The sequence below is a fragment of the Momordica charantia genome (genome assembly GCF_013281855.1).
Source record: "Momordica charantia cultivar OHB3-1 chromosome 2 unlocalized genomic scaffold, Mcharantia_2.0 BLBB01000002.1, whole genome shotgun sequence".
NCBI classification, from domain to species: domain Eukaryota; kingdom Viridiplantae; phylum Streptophyta; class Magnoliopsida; order Cucurbitales; family Cucurbitaceae; genus Momordica; species Momordica charantia.
This window is the reverse complement of record NW_028275160.1, coordinates 15907355-15924620: the sequence shown is the minus strand read 5'-3', so window position 1 is coordinate 15924620 and position 17266 is coordinate 15907355. Positions and strand designations below refer to the sequence as shown.

The following is a 17266-nucleotide window of genomic DNA, read 5'->3' as shown; positions in this document are numbered from 1 at the left end:
ATCCTTCTTAATAGCTTTGTTCAACTTCCTATAGTCCATACAAATGCACCAACCGGTTATGGTTCTTGTGGGTATCAGCTCATTGTTGTCATTGGGCACCACGATGATCCCTCCTTTCTTGGGCACACATTGGACTGGACTTACCCAATCACTGTCAGGGTAAATTATTGGGTAAATTATTCCAACATCAAGCCATTTGATAATTTCCTTCTTAACAACTTCCTTCATGGTAGGGTTCAACCTCCTTGATGTTCAACCTCCTCTGATGTTCAACCGAATTTTTACATCCCTCTTTTAGGTTTATCTTATGCATGCAATAACTTTGACTGATTCCTTTCATGTCAGCTAGAGTCCAGCCAATGGCCTTCTTGTGATTTCTCAACATCTCTATTAGCCAATACTCTTTTTCTTCAGTTAAGTCTGCTGCAATGATGACTGACATGGTTTCTGCTTCTCCCAGATAAGCATACTTGAGGTGTGATGGCAGGACCTTCAGCTCTAACTTGGGTGCGTTCACCACTGATGGCTGCAGCGGTGCTTGCACCCTGTCCTTCAATTCCAGCGGCTCAAATGTCTTCTTGTGGATTCTGTCGGATCCAGGCTCATGCGGCTGGCCTTGGATCAGTTTAGCTTCGATGTCTCCTACCTTGAGAATTTTTCTTCGCTCGTCCTCCAGTTGGCTCAACAACTCTTCTGTTTGCATTTCATCATTCATCAAATCATCTACAATCTCTAACAAAGAACATTCTTCCACATCAGTAGGGTATTTTATGGAATTAAAAATAGAAAATGTAACATGCTGGTCATTTACTCTGATAGTGAGCTCTTCATTGTGCACATTAATCAATGCCCTCCCCGTGGATAAAAATGGTCTTCCCAAAATGATTGGAATTTCCTTGTCAATTTCGTAATCCAGTATGATGAAATCTGCAGGAAAAATGAATTTATCTACCTGAACCAAAACATCCTCTATCTTACCCTCCGGATGTGTAATGGATCTATCAGCCAACTGTAAGGTGACGGTGGTTGGCCTTGCTTCTTCTATCCCCAGTTTCTGATACACTGATATAGGCATCAGGTTGATGCTAGCGCCCAAGTCACACAACGCATGCCCTACATTATTCCCTCTTATCGACACTGGAATGGTAAAACTTCCAGGATCACCCATTTTCTGATGGAGTTTTCCTATCAGAATCGCACTGCATTCTTTTGTAAGGGCCACCGTTTCAAATTCCCCTAGTCTTCTTTTTTTTTGACAATATATCTTTGAGGAACTTGACGTAATTTGGCATCTGTTCCAACGCTTCTACCAAGGGTATGTTGATATGGAGTTGTTTCAACACCTCGAAAAAATGATCAAACTGTGCATCTTAGGTTTTCTTTTGCAACCGCTGAGCGTAAGGAGAGGGAACTTGGTGCTCTATTGAAATTTTCACTTTCTTTTGCATTAGTGTCTCTTTAGACACTTTCTCTACCGGTTCTGTCTCCGCAGCCTTCTTTCCTTTGTTTATTTCTAACTCTGGTTGCTTCGTCATCCCTTGTTGTGCTACTGATTCTGATTGCACTGTTAGCTTAGTTCATGCGCCAGCATCAGTCACTACGTTCTCTTCAGTATTCATATTTTCTGCTACACTCTCCATTATCATCTCTGCTTGAAGCTCTTTCTGGTGCACAACCTTATCCTCGCTCACTAGTGCAGGGTAGGGGTGTGATAGTGCCTTCCCACTGCGGAGAGTCAATGCTTGACATTGCCCGTCTCTTTGAGGGTTCTCAGTATTACTTAGTAGGGTACCATGTGGTCGGTTTTTCATCTCAATAGCCAACTGTCCTAGTTGAACTTCCATATTTCTTAAAGTGGTGGCTTGGCTTTGTATTAATGCATCGTTCTTGGCCATATAATCTCTCATCATGGCTTCTATGGAGCTGGAGGGGTTAGCTGGTCTTGCTCTTTGTGGTTGGCTAGGCATCAGTAGTCCTGGTTGATGCATTGTTTTCTGTTGGTACTGGCCGATGTTCTGATTCCCATGACCACCCTGATTTCCTCCTCAGCTAAAATTTGGGTGTTGTCTCCATCTTGGGTTATAGGTATTTGAGTAAGGATTGTTCCTGCCAGGATTTCCCAGATAATATACTGATGCAGGGTTTCCAGGGCAAGAATCATAAGTATGATCACCTTCACAATAGGAACATGAGACTATCACTGCCTTTCTTGATCCTGGGTTAGTGGACGATACTGTAGCAGCACTCATGTTCTTTACCATGTTGGTTAGGTTTGCTATTTGATCTTTCAGAGAAGCCATCTTCGTGCTGCTGGTAGCCCCATAGTTTCCCTTGTCATTTATGGCTCTGGAATCTTACCAATGGTAGTTATTAGAAGAGATTCTCTCCGATATGTCCACTACTTCAGTATATGATTTAGATAGCAGTGCTCCATTTGTCGATGCATCTACAACCATTCTGGTCGCTTCATTCAACCCATTGTAGAATGTTTCTATTTGAATACATTTTGGTAGGCCATGGTGTGAACATCGTCTAAGCAGCTCTTTAAACCTTTCCCATGACTCGCTCACAGATTCTCCACCTCTTTGTTGGAAGTTATTAATATCTCCCATGAATTTAGCGTTCGTACTCGGAGGGAAGTACTTTATCAGGAATTTCTCAACGAGGTCGTTCCAAGAGGTAATAGATTTTGCTGGCATAGAGTTTAACCAGTCTCTTGCCTTGTCCCTCAACGAATACGGGAACAATTTCAATCTTAACGCTTCCTTTGATACTCATTGCATTTTAAAGGAATCACTCACTTCAAGAAAGTATCTGAGATAAAGTTATGGGTCTTCAGATGGATTTCCATAAAACTGTCTCATTGTTTGCAGCATTTGAAACATCAAAGGTTTCAATTCAAATCGCTCAGCTTCTATCTCTGGCCCTACTATGACTGAGTGAAAACCGTGAAGTGTTGGTGCGGCATACGCCCTAATAGCTCTATCTCCATCGTCTGCCAACAGAATGGCATTTAGAGGGGGCACGACTGCTGGTTCAGCATTTAGCTCTATCTCCAAAACTGGATTGGGAAGCCTTGGTGGTTGATCCATGGGGTTAGTCTCCACTTGCAGTCGACGTCGTTCTCTTCTTCATTGGTGGAATGTGCGTTCGATTTCGTTGTCAAGCAAATACTCCACCCCTTGCAAATCGTGCATTCACCTTCAAAATTCACCAATACAGTAGTCAAAGATCTAGAGTAAGATTTCGTTAAGCAAAATACAGAATGCAAGGCAGTTTAGTCCTCGGCAACGGCACCAAAAACTTGTTGTTCGCTAGTTGTGCTACCAATTATTCTATGTACAAGTGTACACAATCGTCGCAGCAAGTAATAAAAAGTTCGAATCCACAGGGATTAGATGCTTAAACACTCGATATTTACTCAAGAAAATTTAAGACAAAAAATAGGATTTTCTTCCACTTAAAACTAAACAGAGATGCGATGAAAATTTCTGAATAAGTAACTTAATGCGAACACAAGGTATAAATTCGTTAAAAGTACCCAACATCTACTATCACTCAGTAATATCTTGTAAAATAACGGCGCAGGGGGGAGATTGGGTCGACTTTTCTAGACCATCCTAACGACGTTGTAGCATTAATGGAGTATGTGCAGTGGTCAAACAGACCAGATGCTTTTCCAAACACCCCAGATTTTCTACTACCAACATTCATCGACAAACATCAATAGCATATATACACAGTTTTATATGACCAAGCTAGGTGATGCTTATCGCTAAGTCACCACACGCTAAACTTAAGTAGACATTAGCTCGAGATGAAGGATTTCGCTTCCTATTACGATTTTCCAAAAGTTAACAAGAATGTAGTCCAACATGGTGATCAAGCACGTTAAAACTAGAATGGCAAGCAACTTCAACAAAGCACATTTCCATTAAAACAAGCAGTACGTTTACAGCCCAGATCAAAACAAGTCTAAAACATCTCCCCCTTACACAAGTTGTTAGCTATGCAACACCATAAGGGGAGCTAAGCAAAATGTGAAAATGAAAATAATAGAGAGATGAGAGAATGAGCAAGGGAAGAAGCCGAAGATCAGCTCCCAACAGCCACTGAAGAGTCTTTTTCTACTCCTTGCTTGCTTTTTCGGTTCTGCGGAAGAGCTCCTGAGAATATGTGTGGGTAAAACCTCCAATTATTGTGGTAATTCCGTTGCACAGTCCTTTCACCGTCAGCTTGTCGTTTTCTGCTCCTTTCTGAATCTGGATCTTGATGCTGCAGCATCGTCAAAGCTGTAGCAACATACACCAAAAATTTAGCTCTGTTGTAGACTGACAAGACTAAAATGTAGAAGGTTAGCGTTTATGGTCCTTTAAGCACAAAACCAGAGATTAGGGGTGCAAGTGAGGCTAACTTTAGCTAATTTATATCAACTTTATACCCAAATAACTCTCTATTTGGAGAGTTATCACTTGTACATCTCCATTTCAATCGTTCCTAAGCCTGCCCCTATGCATGACGATCTCACCTCGGAATATGTGAAGAGGATTCCCAAGATCTGCAGAGCGACTCGGCACCACGTAACCTTGCTCATGGACGACAACTTGTACGACTGCGGTTTGCACGTTATTGAAGAGGTTGGGTACGCGCCTAGTCCACGTACGCCCAACCCCCTAAGGTCGTCATCCCCACTTCTTTCTCGGATCAACTCTGAAGGTGCGTTGTTCCCGCTTCTTTGCCATATTCCTTATATTTTGTTTATTATTATTATTATTTTTACTAACTAAAATCTTCCGGATCTCATTAAAACACTTTATTTTATTGGTATGTTAGACTAATTTCAACTTTAACTTTCCCTCTGAGTCTCTTAAAGCCTTAACTTTTTATGTAGTCTCACCACTTGAAGTATGATTATCAGTTACTAGAGTAGAAATCCTTATTTGCTCAAATCAATTTAACAGGTTCAAAATTCCAAGTGTTTTTTTCGTTCAAATTCTTCTACTTACATGATCCAAATTGGTTAGTTAATAAAAGAATTTTGATAAAGTTTATTGTTTTTGTTACAAGTTATTTTAAATCTAATACAGTTCAATTAGGAGATGAAAAGGTTACTCATCTTAGTTCTCTAATATAGAAGTCATGAATCTACTAATATGAATACTTTAGTTGATTTACAAACTACGATTGTTAAAAACAATTGACAAAAATATTTAAGAATTAATTAACAAAGAAAAAACACTGAAATAAAATATTAACAAGAATCATTGTTGTTGTTCAAATTATTGATATATTTTATATTAGACCTCTCTACAAAATTTTGACCTAAAGTCCCATATCAACTCAAATCGTCCCGTGCAACACACAACAATATTTTAAATGTAAGATTTTTTAATCCTGATGGAAACTTTTAGGTTCGCTTCCATCCTTTAAAGTTATCCTATTCATTTATTTCACATATTCTTTAATAAAAAATTAGAAGCCCCTCCTTTTTTTTTTCTTTTTTTTTAAAAAAAAAAAACTTTGGAAACAAAATATAATACTAGCAGTTAGCCTGCAGCTATATGCTCAACTAACTCTCCAATAAAAAGCCATCATTCTCATCATTTTCACTCACCTCTACAAAAACTTCTCTTGGTCAAAAATTAAATGCTAATGGCTTTTCGCTCCTTCTCCTCCTTCTTCTTTTTTCTCGCAATCATCTCAACGTCTCAGTCGCTACCCTTCGTATTCTTTCATGGTACCGAGTTTTCTTTCTTATTTCCAAAAAACAATATAACGTTGCTCTGGTTTTTTCTCATTTTTAGTACTCTTGAACGAATATTGATAGGTCGGAGTGAGAAATATATGTAATATTTGGAAGTTTTGATTGGTTTTAGAACTATATATATATAATATTTGTTTGTGTAGGTCTTGCGGATGAATGCTCTACTGACAATTCAATCCACATCGTTTCATACTCAAAGGAAGTTGTTGGTGTTGAAGGCATTTTTTATTTTTCAAAATATATTATTTGTTAAATCTATTTTACTGCCTAAACTTTTTACTTCATCCTAATTTATTTTGTCAATATTTTAATATATTTATTTTAGTCCATAAATTTAAAAACATACTTTGGTGATTGCCACTATTTTATGGCCGCTTATTTAATTGATGGATGACGTAATATAACTTTTTGAATATGTGTTGAGGTGCGGAGATGATCCTACAATAAAGTTACATAGATGAGCATTGATGGGATAAAAAATTGACAAATAAATTATAGCAATGACCAAAAAGATTATTTTCTTGAAGTTTAGATGGTAACATAGTCATTTTGAAATTTCAAACACTATTTGAACATCTAACCTAAATTATTTTCTCACCAGTTTTATAATTATTTTTCTATTCCAAATGAAAATGGAAATTCAATCAATAATATATAGATAATTGAATAAGATGACATATTTGACATATTGCAAATAATAAATAAAAAAAAAGACATTGTTCAACCTTGTCCTTTTTAATAACAAGAAATACTGTGCACGTGAAATTTCACAATTTTTATTTCAATGTCTAAAAATATAAGGATTAATTAAATATTTAAAAATTTTAATATAATTTGACATTTTTATCTCTTAATGTGTACCTCACCAATTTTTTTTATCTTTTTATTTTCCATGTTTATCTTATAAAATCAATGTCTCAATAATTCTCACTCACACACTGATGTGATTGGTGTGACTAACAATATTATTCTTCAATTATCTAATTTTTTTCTAAACAAAATCATCACTTTTTTTCCTAGACATAACAATGCATAAAAATAAATAAAACGTTGTCTTGATTTCTTATTTGAGTCATTGAAAAAGAAAATGACAAAAAAAGAAGCAGGTATGTCATCTTGAATAAATTACTTATATGGTACGTAACCAAGTTTTCATTAAAATAACAATTATTAACATTGCATTGAAAAAAAAAACTACAAGCTGAATTTTCGATCAAATAATCTAATTAAATATAAGAAAACACAACATATTGACTAAAGGAGAAAAACATACCGAACAGAAAAGAAACTGAAGTTTTAATGAAGAAAAAGTTGGGAGAAAGAGTAAGAAAAAACTATTTATATAGTTGTGGAAAATAAAAAATTACAAAACTTTTGAATTTCCTTATTAATTATAATTAAAAATAAATTATAATTTTTGAATTAATTAAACTATACATATTCTAACTCGGGAGAGTTTTAGAGGGAGAGAAAATTAATTTAAAAAAAATAGAATTTGCAAGGATGAAAGATCATAAAATATTTTGGAAAAAAAAATGGCGTGGAAGAAGAAGAGAATGAAAGAATGAGAGAAATATTTACATTGAAAGACAAAATTATACCAAAATAAATATAAAAATGATTAAATTAAAAGGGCAACATAGGGAGAAAAAATTTCTCCTTGTAACCCATTTTATATAAAGAATAGATATTTATCGAAAATATAATTCCATTCACTTACCTTGCAGAGAAATTGGTAATGGAAGTGATGATGCAATATTAATGCCCATTCTCAACCAGGTTATGCATTAAGTTTCTTCTTTTTCTTTTTCTTTTTCTTTTTCTTTTTTAAATGGAGAAATTATGAACTAATACTCTTTAAATCCATTTATGTTGATGTAAAATAGTAATTTTCTTTTTTCTTTTTTCAGATACAAATTGCTTGTGACAAGGTGGCATTTTGCTTCTTCAAGTCTTGTACTTTCTTACTAATATTCAATCACATCACCAACTTCATTTAATTCTTCAAAAAAAAAAAAAAAGAACTTGATTTTTTTCAGTGAATCCCTTGAACATAAGTGAAGTAATTATAAGATTTTTGTAGGGTTGAAAATTTGTCTCTTTTAGATTTGTTGTCATTTTTCGTGTTCATTATTACTATTTACAGGTGAAGGGAGTTGGAATATTTGAAAGGAGGCTTCAATATCTTTGCTGTCTCTCAGGTGATTTTAATAAATCTATAGTAATTTATTTTTAAATTAATAAAAATAACACAATAGTTAAAAAAAAAAAAGTCATATGGTGTCATATTTGAATATTTGAATTGCATTGGGTAGCAAAAAATTTTTATGTATTTAAAAATATGTCACCTGTTTTTTAAATTTTCAAATATAGCAAAAATTTTTACTTATAGTAGTAATATATCAAATACTCATATAGTAGTATATTAGTAATATATCAAACACTCGTATCAGTAGTATATTAGATGTATGACATAAATATTGCACAGACACTCATATAAGTAGTATATCACATATAAGTAGTATATCACATATATATATCAGAAACTCATATCAATAGTATATCAAATGTATATCACACACATATATATTATATGGGTAAAGTTGTACTTTTAAAATTGAACCTCCGTTTTTTTAAACTGCTACATTTGAAAAAACAAGATGTGGTTGCTATTTTGTTAATTGTACTAAATTTATTTGTCATATTTGCAAACACTTCAAAAAAGAAGGATTTTTTTCTTAATATTGTTTTTAATTAAACCATTTTTAAAAATAATGCTGATTTATTGCATTATTGGAAACTTATTCCAAAAATAATACTGTTTTAAAAATTAATTTGTCATGTAGACTTGGTCGTCTCTGCAGCGTGGCGTCACGTCAATTAAACCTGAGACAAGAGACGACCATCCCATGTGAGACGACCACGACCCTTTCTTTTTTTTCTTTTTAAACCGATGTGGTGGTCATCTGTTGAAGAAACGACCACAACATTCTTTTTTTTTAATTAATTTATATTTATTTATTTTTGAATATATAATTTTTTTTTAATTTACAAAAATTTTTTATTTAAACAAGATTAATAAAATAAATTATATATTTTATTTTTTCTTCCCGTGACTTTATTAATTTATCCATATATTTATTTGTTTTATATATAAAATTTATTTTTTAATTTACAAAATTTTTTATTTAAATTCAATTCATAATATTAATTTTATGTATTACTTTATCTTCCAGAATTATGAAGTTATCTATAGTAGTTCGAATTGAAAATATATATAAGAAATTGGAGAATAATGTTTTCCGTTTGTCAATTTACAACCTATCCATCTAATCTGTCCCACAATGGGGACGTCGTCGGTTACGATGTGGTTGACGACAAACTAGTGCTACTGCTGGTGTCTCTCAATCCTCCACATGGTTGATGTATTGTCCATGCTCCCCACGTCTACGTTCATGGCCAACTCCATAACCATACAATGGTGGCAAAGGTGGTGTGTGATACTGACTGGAACCAGGAGTCGGTATCATGAACATAGGCGTCGACGGACCGGCATCATCCTGTGTCTGTGTAAACGGTGGAACGTCCTCCACATTATGATAGATAACTTCAGGTAAAGGATCGTCAAGCTCTATTGGAGCATCCTGATCTACTTGACGACGTCCTCCGCCTAGGGCTGCAAGACATCTTCAAAACCTTCATCAGATGTCTCGCGCCAACGTTACACAACCTATTAATATCTTCTGATGACGAGATAATACTTATTTGCTCGAAACACGCAGCCTACATGGAAAAAATTAAAAATTGTACCGTAGCACGAAATTAAAAATTAAAAATTCATAAATATATATTTAAATTCAAATAGTTTATATAACCAAATTAAAATTTGTACCGTAGCACCAAATGATGCCCCTTCTCGAGTAAGATAACGTCTAGTTATTGATAAATAACAACTCATGTATTCTGGATCGCAAACACCATCATCGTCCACGAGAGGATTTATAACAATATAATCTCTACGCACGTGCCACCTCGCTACGAAAGATGCAGTTTTATCCTGCCATGTGCCATCCCGAATGTCTATGTAATGTATCCTTGGTTCTCAGCTGGGCACTTCTGGAATTGCTTGTTTTATACCAAATTGTCTTGTAACTCTATTTGGATGATGCCACTCAACCACATAAAAGCATATCAGTGGACTTACAGTGCACCATACATCATGTCCATTGGTACAGTAGTTAGGTAAGTTTGCAAATTCCTTAGTATATAGCTCCCAGATCATCTGAAATCGTAATAAATAAAACATGTAATTAATTGTAAATCGATATATACTTAAAATTTTAAAAATTTAAAAACGTACCGAGCCAGGTGACAAGAGGTCCAACATGTATCCATATTGGATCAAAACATGTGTAGATACTTCTGTAACACAAAATTGATCCCTCCATCTACAACAATATTATAAGTGAACAATTATTTCAGTAGAATAATTAAATGTGTAAAACAATTCAATAGTTATATCAATGTACCGGACAGCTAATGGTCGACCCACAAGCTCGTGATCGAAGATTTGACAACGTTGTGGAGCCATCGTTGGAAACTGATCCCAAGCCCATACTTGAAGAAGTATAATTGAGTCGGCAATGTCACGTGAGTCAGAGTGACACGCTTTGTACAAATTTCGGTACAACCATGCCAAACATGCTCCACCTCAACTAAAACGTTCAGCTATCCCAAAATCTAAGAGCAGTGGAAGGAACATCAAATGCACCAAGTTGTTAAACTTGTCGGCAAATAGGTTACCACCGATAGGCTACATAATATAGGCACGTGCGTATCTGGCAATGGTTTCCTCATCTGCATCATCGTTCAGGTTACGAAATTGATAAGCTAGCCAAGGTAAACTCAACCTAGAGCCTCTGATGTGTCGATCATCTGGAGTCACCCCAAGTAATGCTTGACAGGTGCCTTTTCAATCATAATTAATAGGACCGATAAGGGGCTCACCATCTACTGGTAACCCAAATTGCACCTCTACATCCTGTAGAGTGATGGGGTTCACTCTCCATCGGCATGTGGAATGTATGAGTCTCCGGCCTCCACCGTTCTATAAGCGCGGTTATCAAATGCCAATCTAATTGGATGAATCTCACTCTGGCAAACCCGTAAAATCCAGAAGCACGTAATGCAGGCTCAATTAGAGGATGGAGTGGGATAGAACGATCCAATATTACCTCTCTACATCGGCAGTGCAACTCCTCATTATATTGATCTTGCCAAACTAATTCGGATCAATGTCGAGCTTGTGCATACAATACAGATCGGTAGGACTTGGATCTAGTTACATAATCTAATACCATAAATATCCATTAGTTTGACAAACTCCTAAAAAATCAAATTACAACCACAAAGTTTATCCAGATTCATCATAAAAGCATCAAATTCCAATAATAAACATCAAATTACAACCACATACAGTTTAAATTAAAAGAGAAATTACACTAACAAATAAATTAACATAAACTCCAACAATAAATATCAAACTCCAACGATAAATATCAAACTACGATGGCGCTTCCCGTCGTCTCGAAGGACATTTTCTTCGATTGTGGCCGAGTTGATTACAAATCCCACATCTTTGTTGAACACTTGGTTCTCTCAAATCCATCTCATTGTGAATACGAGAACTCCTTGGTCTTCCAGGCAGTGTCAATAAAGTGGGATCGGCGTGCAAAACAGGCATGTTTGGATGAGCGATACAATAATCTTCATGTGGGATGAGCTCAAATTGAGGAGCGTAAGATTCAGCGTACTTTGAAAGCTTGTAAAAATCCTCAATATAGTCTTCGTACTTAAAATTTAGGTGTGAACAAACTGCCATTAAATGAGAACATGGAAATCCATATGTTTGCCACTTGTTGCATGTACATGAACGTTCTACGGCGGTTATTCTCACTATTTGTATGTTCCCACTTTTTGAATTGTAATAATGATGACCTGTTTTCACATGAAACACACCAACGACTCGATCATAACAGACTACAGTGTGTTTGGTAGATCTCGCCGCCCATCTAACAAGCTTATCGTAAGCATACCTGTTTAGCTTGATAATGTAAGTTAACAGCATTTACACAATAAAGAACATTAAACAACCTAAATAATACCTTATGTATTCTTCATTTCTACTCAAAGCATCTCTTGTCTCGTCCCTCCGTTTCTCGAAATATTTTACGCATCGGTAGAATGTAAGTTCCACTAATGCATTGATGGGTAACATCCGAGCTCCTTTGAGGACCCCATTAATGCATTCTGAAAGATTGGTCGTTATCCACCCATATCTATACCACCATCATGTGATAGGGTCCACTTCTCAACCCCAATGTTGCGGAAGAAATCCATACAAGAGCTATTTTGTAACTTAATTTCTTCCACGTACTTGTTATACTTCTGAATCTGGAATTGAGAACTAGCACGATAAACCATTTTTTTCAATTCTGCACAGTTGTATTTATGGTTGAAGTTACTAGCAACATGTCGTAGACAAAATCAGTGATGTGATTTCAGTCTGGTCCAACCATTATCTGGATTGTTAATAGTAGAGATAATACCCCCATGTCGGTCTGAAATTAGACATATATGTTCATGTGTAACAACTTTTCATAGGTTTTTTAAAAACCATCCCCAGTTCTCACGACTCTCTTCGTCCACAATGGCAAAGGCAAGAGGTAGCAAATGTCCATTTGAATCAACAGATGTTGCAATCAATAGCTTCCCATTATACTTTCCATATAGGTGAGTACCATCTATTTGAAGCACGGGTCGAAACTTTTGAAAGGTTTCAATGCAAGGACCGAATGACCAGAATACACAATGAAGAATGTCATTACCTGGTTGTCCATAATCCCTAATTTTCCATTCGACAATTGTTCCCGGATTAGTGTGTTTTAACATGTACATTCACTTGCAAAAGTTAATATGATTCATCCCAGCCAACAAAAATACGAGCCAAAGTTTTTGTTTTTCCTTCCCAAACCCTCCTATAAGAAACATGATATCCAAATTTTTCCTTGATCAAATCTTGAAGTGTCGAAATACTTGTAGAAGGATTAGCTCTCACTGCATCACAAAATTCTATGCTTATCATATTTGAATCCAATTGAGTATGACTTTGATTGAATTCTGAGTACAAACAAGAATGTTGGTCTACGTACTTCGTAATCTCTCATAGGTTATAAGATTTATTAAGAATCGCATGAAGTCGTCATTTGCATCCATCTTGTTACTTCTTACATCTAATCGCCCATTTGGATGGTGCGAACTCTAAAACTTCGTAAGGATGGTGACTCTTCACAGCAAAATGTTTCATGATATGTTGCATAGTTGGTTTATCCTTACAACTGAACCCTTTGTACAACATATCATTTTCAGCAGCCACTGGTTGAATCATACAATCATGTTCTGCATTGATATTAATCGTGTCAATGTCTATGTCATTAAATGTTGGAGATGAGATATCATGTTCCCCCTCGAGGTCCAATTCATCAAACTCATCATCTGTTGTTGTCCTGAGTTCTATAGACCTATTCTCATCAGTTAAATCCATATCTTAATCTAAATTAGTCATTGGAGGCACAACTAACTCAGGTTCAAGATTAAGACTTTGACTAGGGTCAATACATTAGCTATGTCCCTCGAGGTCCAATGGGACATTCATCATATTCCTACATTCACATATAATTCCACTAATTGTGGACATGGTGGTGCAATTGAGAACATTAAATCTAGTGTATTCTGGTTCTCCAATGGAATGAGAATGTATTTAATTGATCCCGATGGTGTTTGATTAGGGTGTCTATAGACAAGGTCTAACTTATTCCTGCTCAGATCTACCTTCAGGGACAGCCCAACCATTTCAATAAAATGTTCAAATTTGATACCACTATACACAGTAAAACCTCCACTCGACGGTCTATCATAATCAACTTCATTTACACCATCAATAATACCTCCATTCGTATGCAATACAAACGCCAAACATTTAGCTGCCATTTAAATCCTAAATTGAAAAAAAAGATCTTCAATTAAGGTTTTAATTAAATCTAACTATCCTAATCAAGTAATCTAATTTTAATTGTAATACAAAAAAGTATAATATTATAATTACCTAAATTTATTAATAAAAAAATACTCAAGACATAAAAACTAATTAAATAAAAAATAAATGTGCCTTAATTAATTGAGTCTTAATTAATTATAAATTAATTTAAATCAATTTACAAAATTATAAAACTAATTTATATTAAAAAAATAAAATCTAATAAATTAATTAAGATAAAACCAAATAAAAAAACGAAGATATAAACACAATGTCCTTATATTTTATATTAATTATATTTAAATAAATTCGAATAAAAAAACATGACATATAAATACATAATAGAAAATAAAATACAAAACATAAATACCTTGTGGTCCTTGTAATTCCAAAAAAGGGGAAAGAAGTGGTCCCTTCAAAAAAAAAACTAATGTTACTTATATATATAAAAAAAAACCTTACAGTGAGCGACGGATGGCAGACGACGTCGATGGCAAGAGTGTCGGCCGGGAGGGTCGACGTCGGAAGCGTCGGCGACAGCAGATGGGAGCGGCGGCAAGTCTGGGGGTGGGGGTGGGGGTGGGGGTGGGGGTGGGGGTGGGCTCCAGAGAAGGCAAAAAGTGGGGGAAAAGGTGGGGCACAAATGGGGCAAGTAGGTAGGATTTTATGTGTCGTCGTTTCTTCATGTGGCCGTCGTGCAGTGGTCGTCAACCACATGGGATGGTCTCTGAGACAACCATCTCAGGTTTAATTGACGTGGCGCCACGTCAATTAAACCTGGCCCCACGCGACTTGGTCGTCTCTCGAAGAGATGACCAACCTACATGGTCGTCTTGACGACGACCAGCCCCACATTTTTAAAACAACACTATTATTTTTAAAAATAGTTTAATTAAAAACAATATAAAAAAAATCCCTTAAAAAATATACTATAGTACGATTTTAAAAATAATAATAATATTACTATCTTGAAATAGTACGGTATTCAAAATTTGTATGTATTTTATAGGTGAGTTTGAATAATTGTATTTATATTGTTGGATATATACAAGGTACCCTAATAGCAAGAGGTCTAATAGAATTCTGTGATGGAGCACCTCCTGTAAGTGTTAGGCTTCCAAGTTTATTTATTTAAAAGAAAATTATTTATTTTTTTGGAGAATTTTATTACAAATTTATATCTCATGGTGTTTTTTTATCTCTTTGGAAAAATTGGAACAGGTTAAGAATTTTCTCTCTCTAGCACGTCCTCATGCTGGTGTAGCAGCTATTCCTTACTGCGAAGCAGTTGTAAGAACTAAATAGCAATATAAGATCAAATAATTTTGAAATAACAATAATAATAACAAAAAACAAAAAAAAAACAAAAAATGTTATCAAATAAATCTTCATGTTTAAGTGTATTTTTTTTTCTTGTTTATATTTATTTGCAAATCTTACTATTAAATGCAGTTCAAAGAATTGTGTCCAGCGGTCCAAGTATTGTTCAATGCTGCAGTTTATACAGATTTTGTCCAAGCATTGTCACATTATAGTTCTACAAAAAATAAATCTTTAAATTTTTTTAGTGTTTTAAATTAGTGACAGTTGCAAATACAACAAACATTTAGTAAAATTAGCAAAATAGCAACAACAACATTTTTTCTATTAAAAAAAACGGAGGTCCAATTTTAAAATGACAACTTTACCCACTATGTAGTGATATATATCTATGATATACTACTGTTATGAGTATCTAATATATTATTAAAATGACAACTTTACCCACTATGAGTATCCACCATGCATGTGATATACATATGATATATTACTGTTATGAGTATCTAATATATTATTGAGATACTACTGATATAAGTAAAATTTTTTGCTATATTTAAAAATTTTAAAAATAATGATATATTTTAAAATACATAAATGATTTTTGCTACGCATTGCAATTTCCCATTAAATTATGACTAAAATTTGTTATAAATAAAAGTATTATTAATGTATAGTCATTTTTGCATGGTTGATAAAAGCTTATGCATTCACACTCTTTTCTTTATGCTTGTAGGATTTTGAAACTCCTGCCACCTATTACAAAGTACCAACCGTAAGTATTACTAAAGAGAAAAAGAAAATTAGTGCCTGTTCTTTTGACAATAATATTGATCTTAGAATAAAATGTTGCTGTTAATTTTGTAAAGATTGTGAATTAACAAATTGGATTTTTTAGGAAATCGATAACTATTTGAAGATTTCTAAATTCCTTCCGAAGCTCAACAATGAACGTCCAGAGGAAAGAAACTTCACTTACAACGATCATTTTAGTAGTTTGAAACAAGTTGGTGATGCTCATGGTAAAGTACTAAAAAAAATAACAACAATAATAATAAAATCATGTTATTCTCAAACCAGAACATGAACATAATTCGAGTAGTTAGACATTTATATCTTCATTACAATTTGTAATTCGTATTCACGCCCTCTCATTTGCAATGTAATATTCAAACTACTATTTCAATCAATTTGACAAATATAATCCAAAAGTTTTATAGATAGATCTTTCTATATTTTGATAGTGTGTCCTTTTAAAGTGGATTCATGCTCTGCGCTTTTTCCTTTCCCTTTACTCGGATCTCTTCCATTTCATAGATTTTGTCGGGTTTTTTCCGCTTTTGGTTCCAAAGGAAACGGCATTGTTTGGATACTACAAGGATGGCAGCAAATGATGAAATTCTACCAGCACAAGAAGTAACCTCAAAGAAACACACTGGAAATTTTTTTTAATTTTTCTTTTTCCTTTTGAGAATAACATTGAAATCTTCTTGATAGACCCAACAAAAATATTGTTAAAAAAAAAAAAGAAGTTCAGGCCCATTGTATAACTATTCTGCTTTTTGATTTAGGTTTTTGAAAACTCTCGTTCTACCTATTAATATTCATGAGTTTTCGGAGTAGTCCTATATTATAAACTCTTGTTACGTTTCTTATGTTACCAATGAGGGAGCCGTAACACTACTCATATATGTTTTGTTATCTACTTTATAAGAACGTTTTCAAAATCTAAGCTAAATTTCGACAACAGACGAAGTTGTATAAAGATGACTGGATTGGGTTGAGGAGTTTGGACATGGTCATGCTGATTCACCTGATGAAACTTTGAGTAAATTTGCGGTGCCTTACTTGGTGGATGATGCTACAGGCTGGGCTTTAACTTTTGCAATAAGAACCAAACTCAGGCTCCCCAACAAGGCTTAAAAATAAAGTCATGTTTCTATAATGAAAGAATAATATGGATATCAATATATTATCATGTCATGGAATATTTAGTGTGTAATTAAGCCATGATGATTCTGTTTCTATTGTAGAAACAGATTTATGAATTAAATAAAAAGGTACACTCACGTGTATTGGTTTCTATTTAC

At 34.4% G+C, this 17266-nt stretch overlaps 1 protein-coding gene and 1 pseudogene across 1 annotated transcript; one reads left to right on the top strand and one right to left on the bottom strand.

The window, feature by feature from the left end:
• Positions 1 to 236: 236 nt before the first annotated feature.
• On the bottom strand, positions 237 to 3092 carry LOC148212902 (uncharacterized; annotated as a pseudogene).
• An 11241-nt stretch (positions 3093 to 14333) lies between these two features.
• Positions 14334 to 16570, top strand: LOC111024108 (uncharacterized). Its single transcript, XM_088120427.1, has 6 exons — positions 14334 to 14418; positions 14912 to 14967; positions 15087 to 15149; positions 15913 to 15951; positions 16075 to 16198; positions 16494 to 16570. The coding sequence occupies exons 1-6, from the start codon at positions 14334 to 14336 to the stop codon at positions 16568 to 16570; spliced, it is 444 nt and encodes a 147-aa protein (XP_087976553.1).
• The last annotated feature ends 696 nt before the right edge of the window (positions 16571 to 17266 follow it).

Bases quoted from the DNA above. Each gene is read 5' to 3' on its own strand.
- LOC111024108 (XM_088120427.1), top strand. From the start codon at position 14,334: ATGGCAGACGACGTCGATGGCAAGAGTGTCGGCCGGGAGGGTCGACGT. The intron at 14,419-14,911 runs GTCTGGGGGTGG...GATATATACAAG, and splicing joins GCAGATGGGAGCGGCGGCAA to GTACCCTAATAGCAAGAGGT. The intron at 14,968-15,086 runs GTTAGGCTTCCA...GAACAGGTTAAG, and splicing joins ATGGAGCACCTCCTGTAAGT to AATTTTCTCTCTCTAGCACG.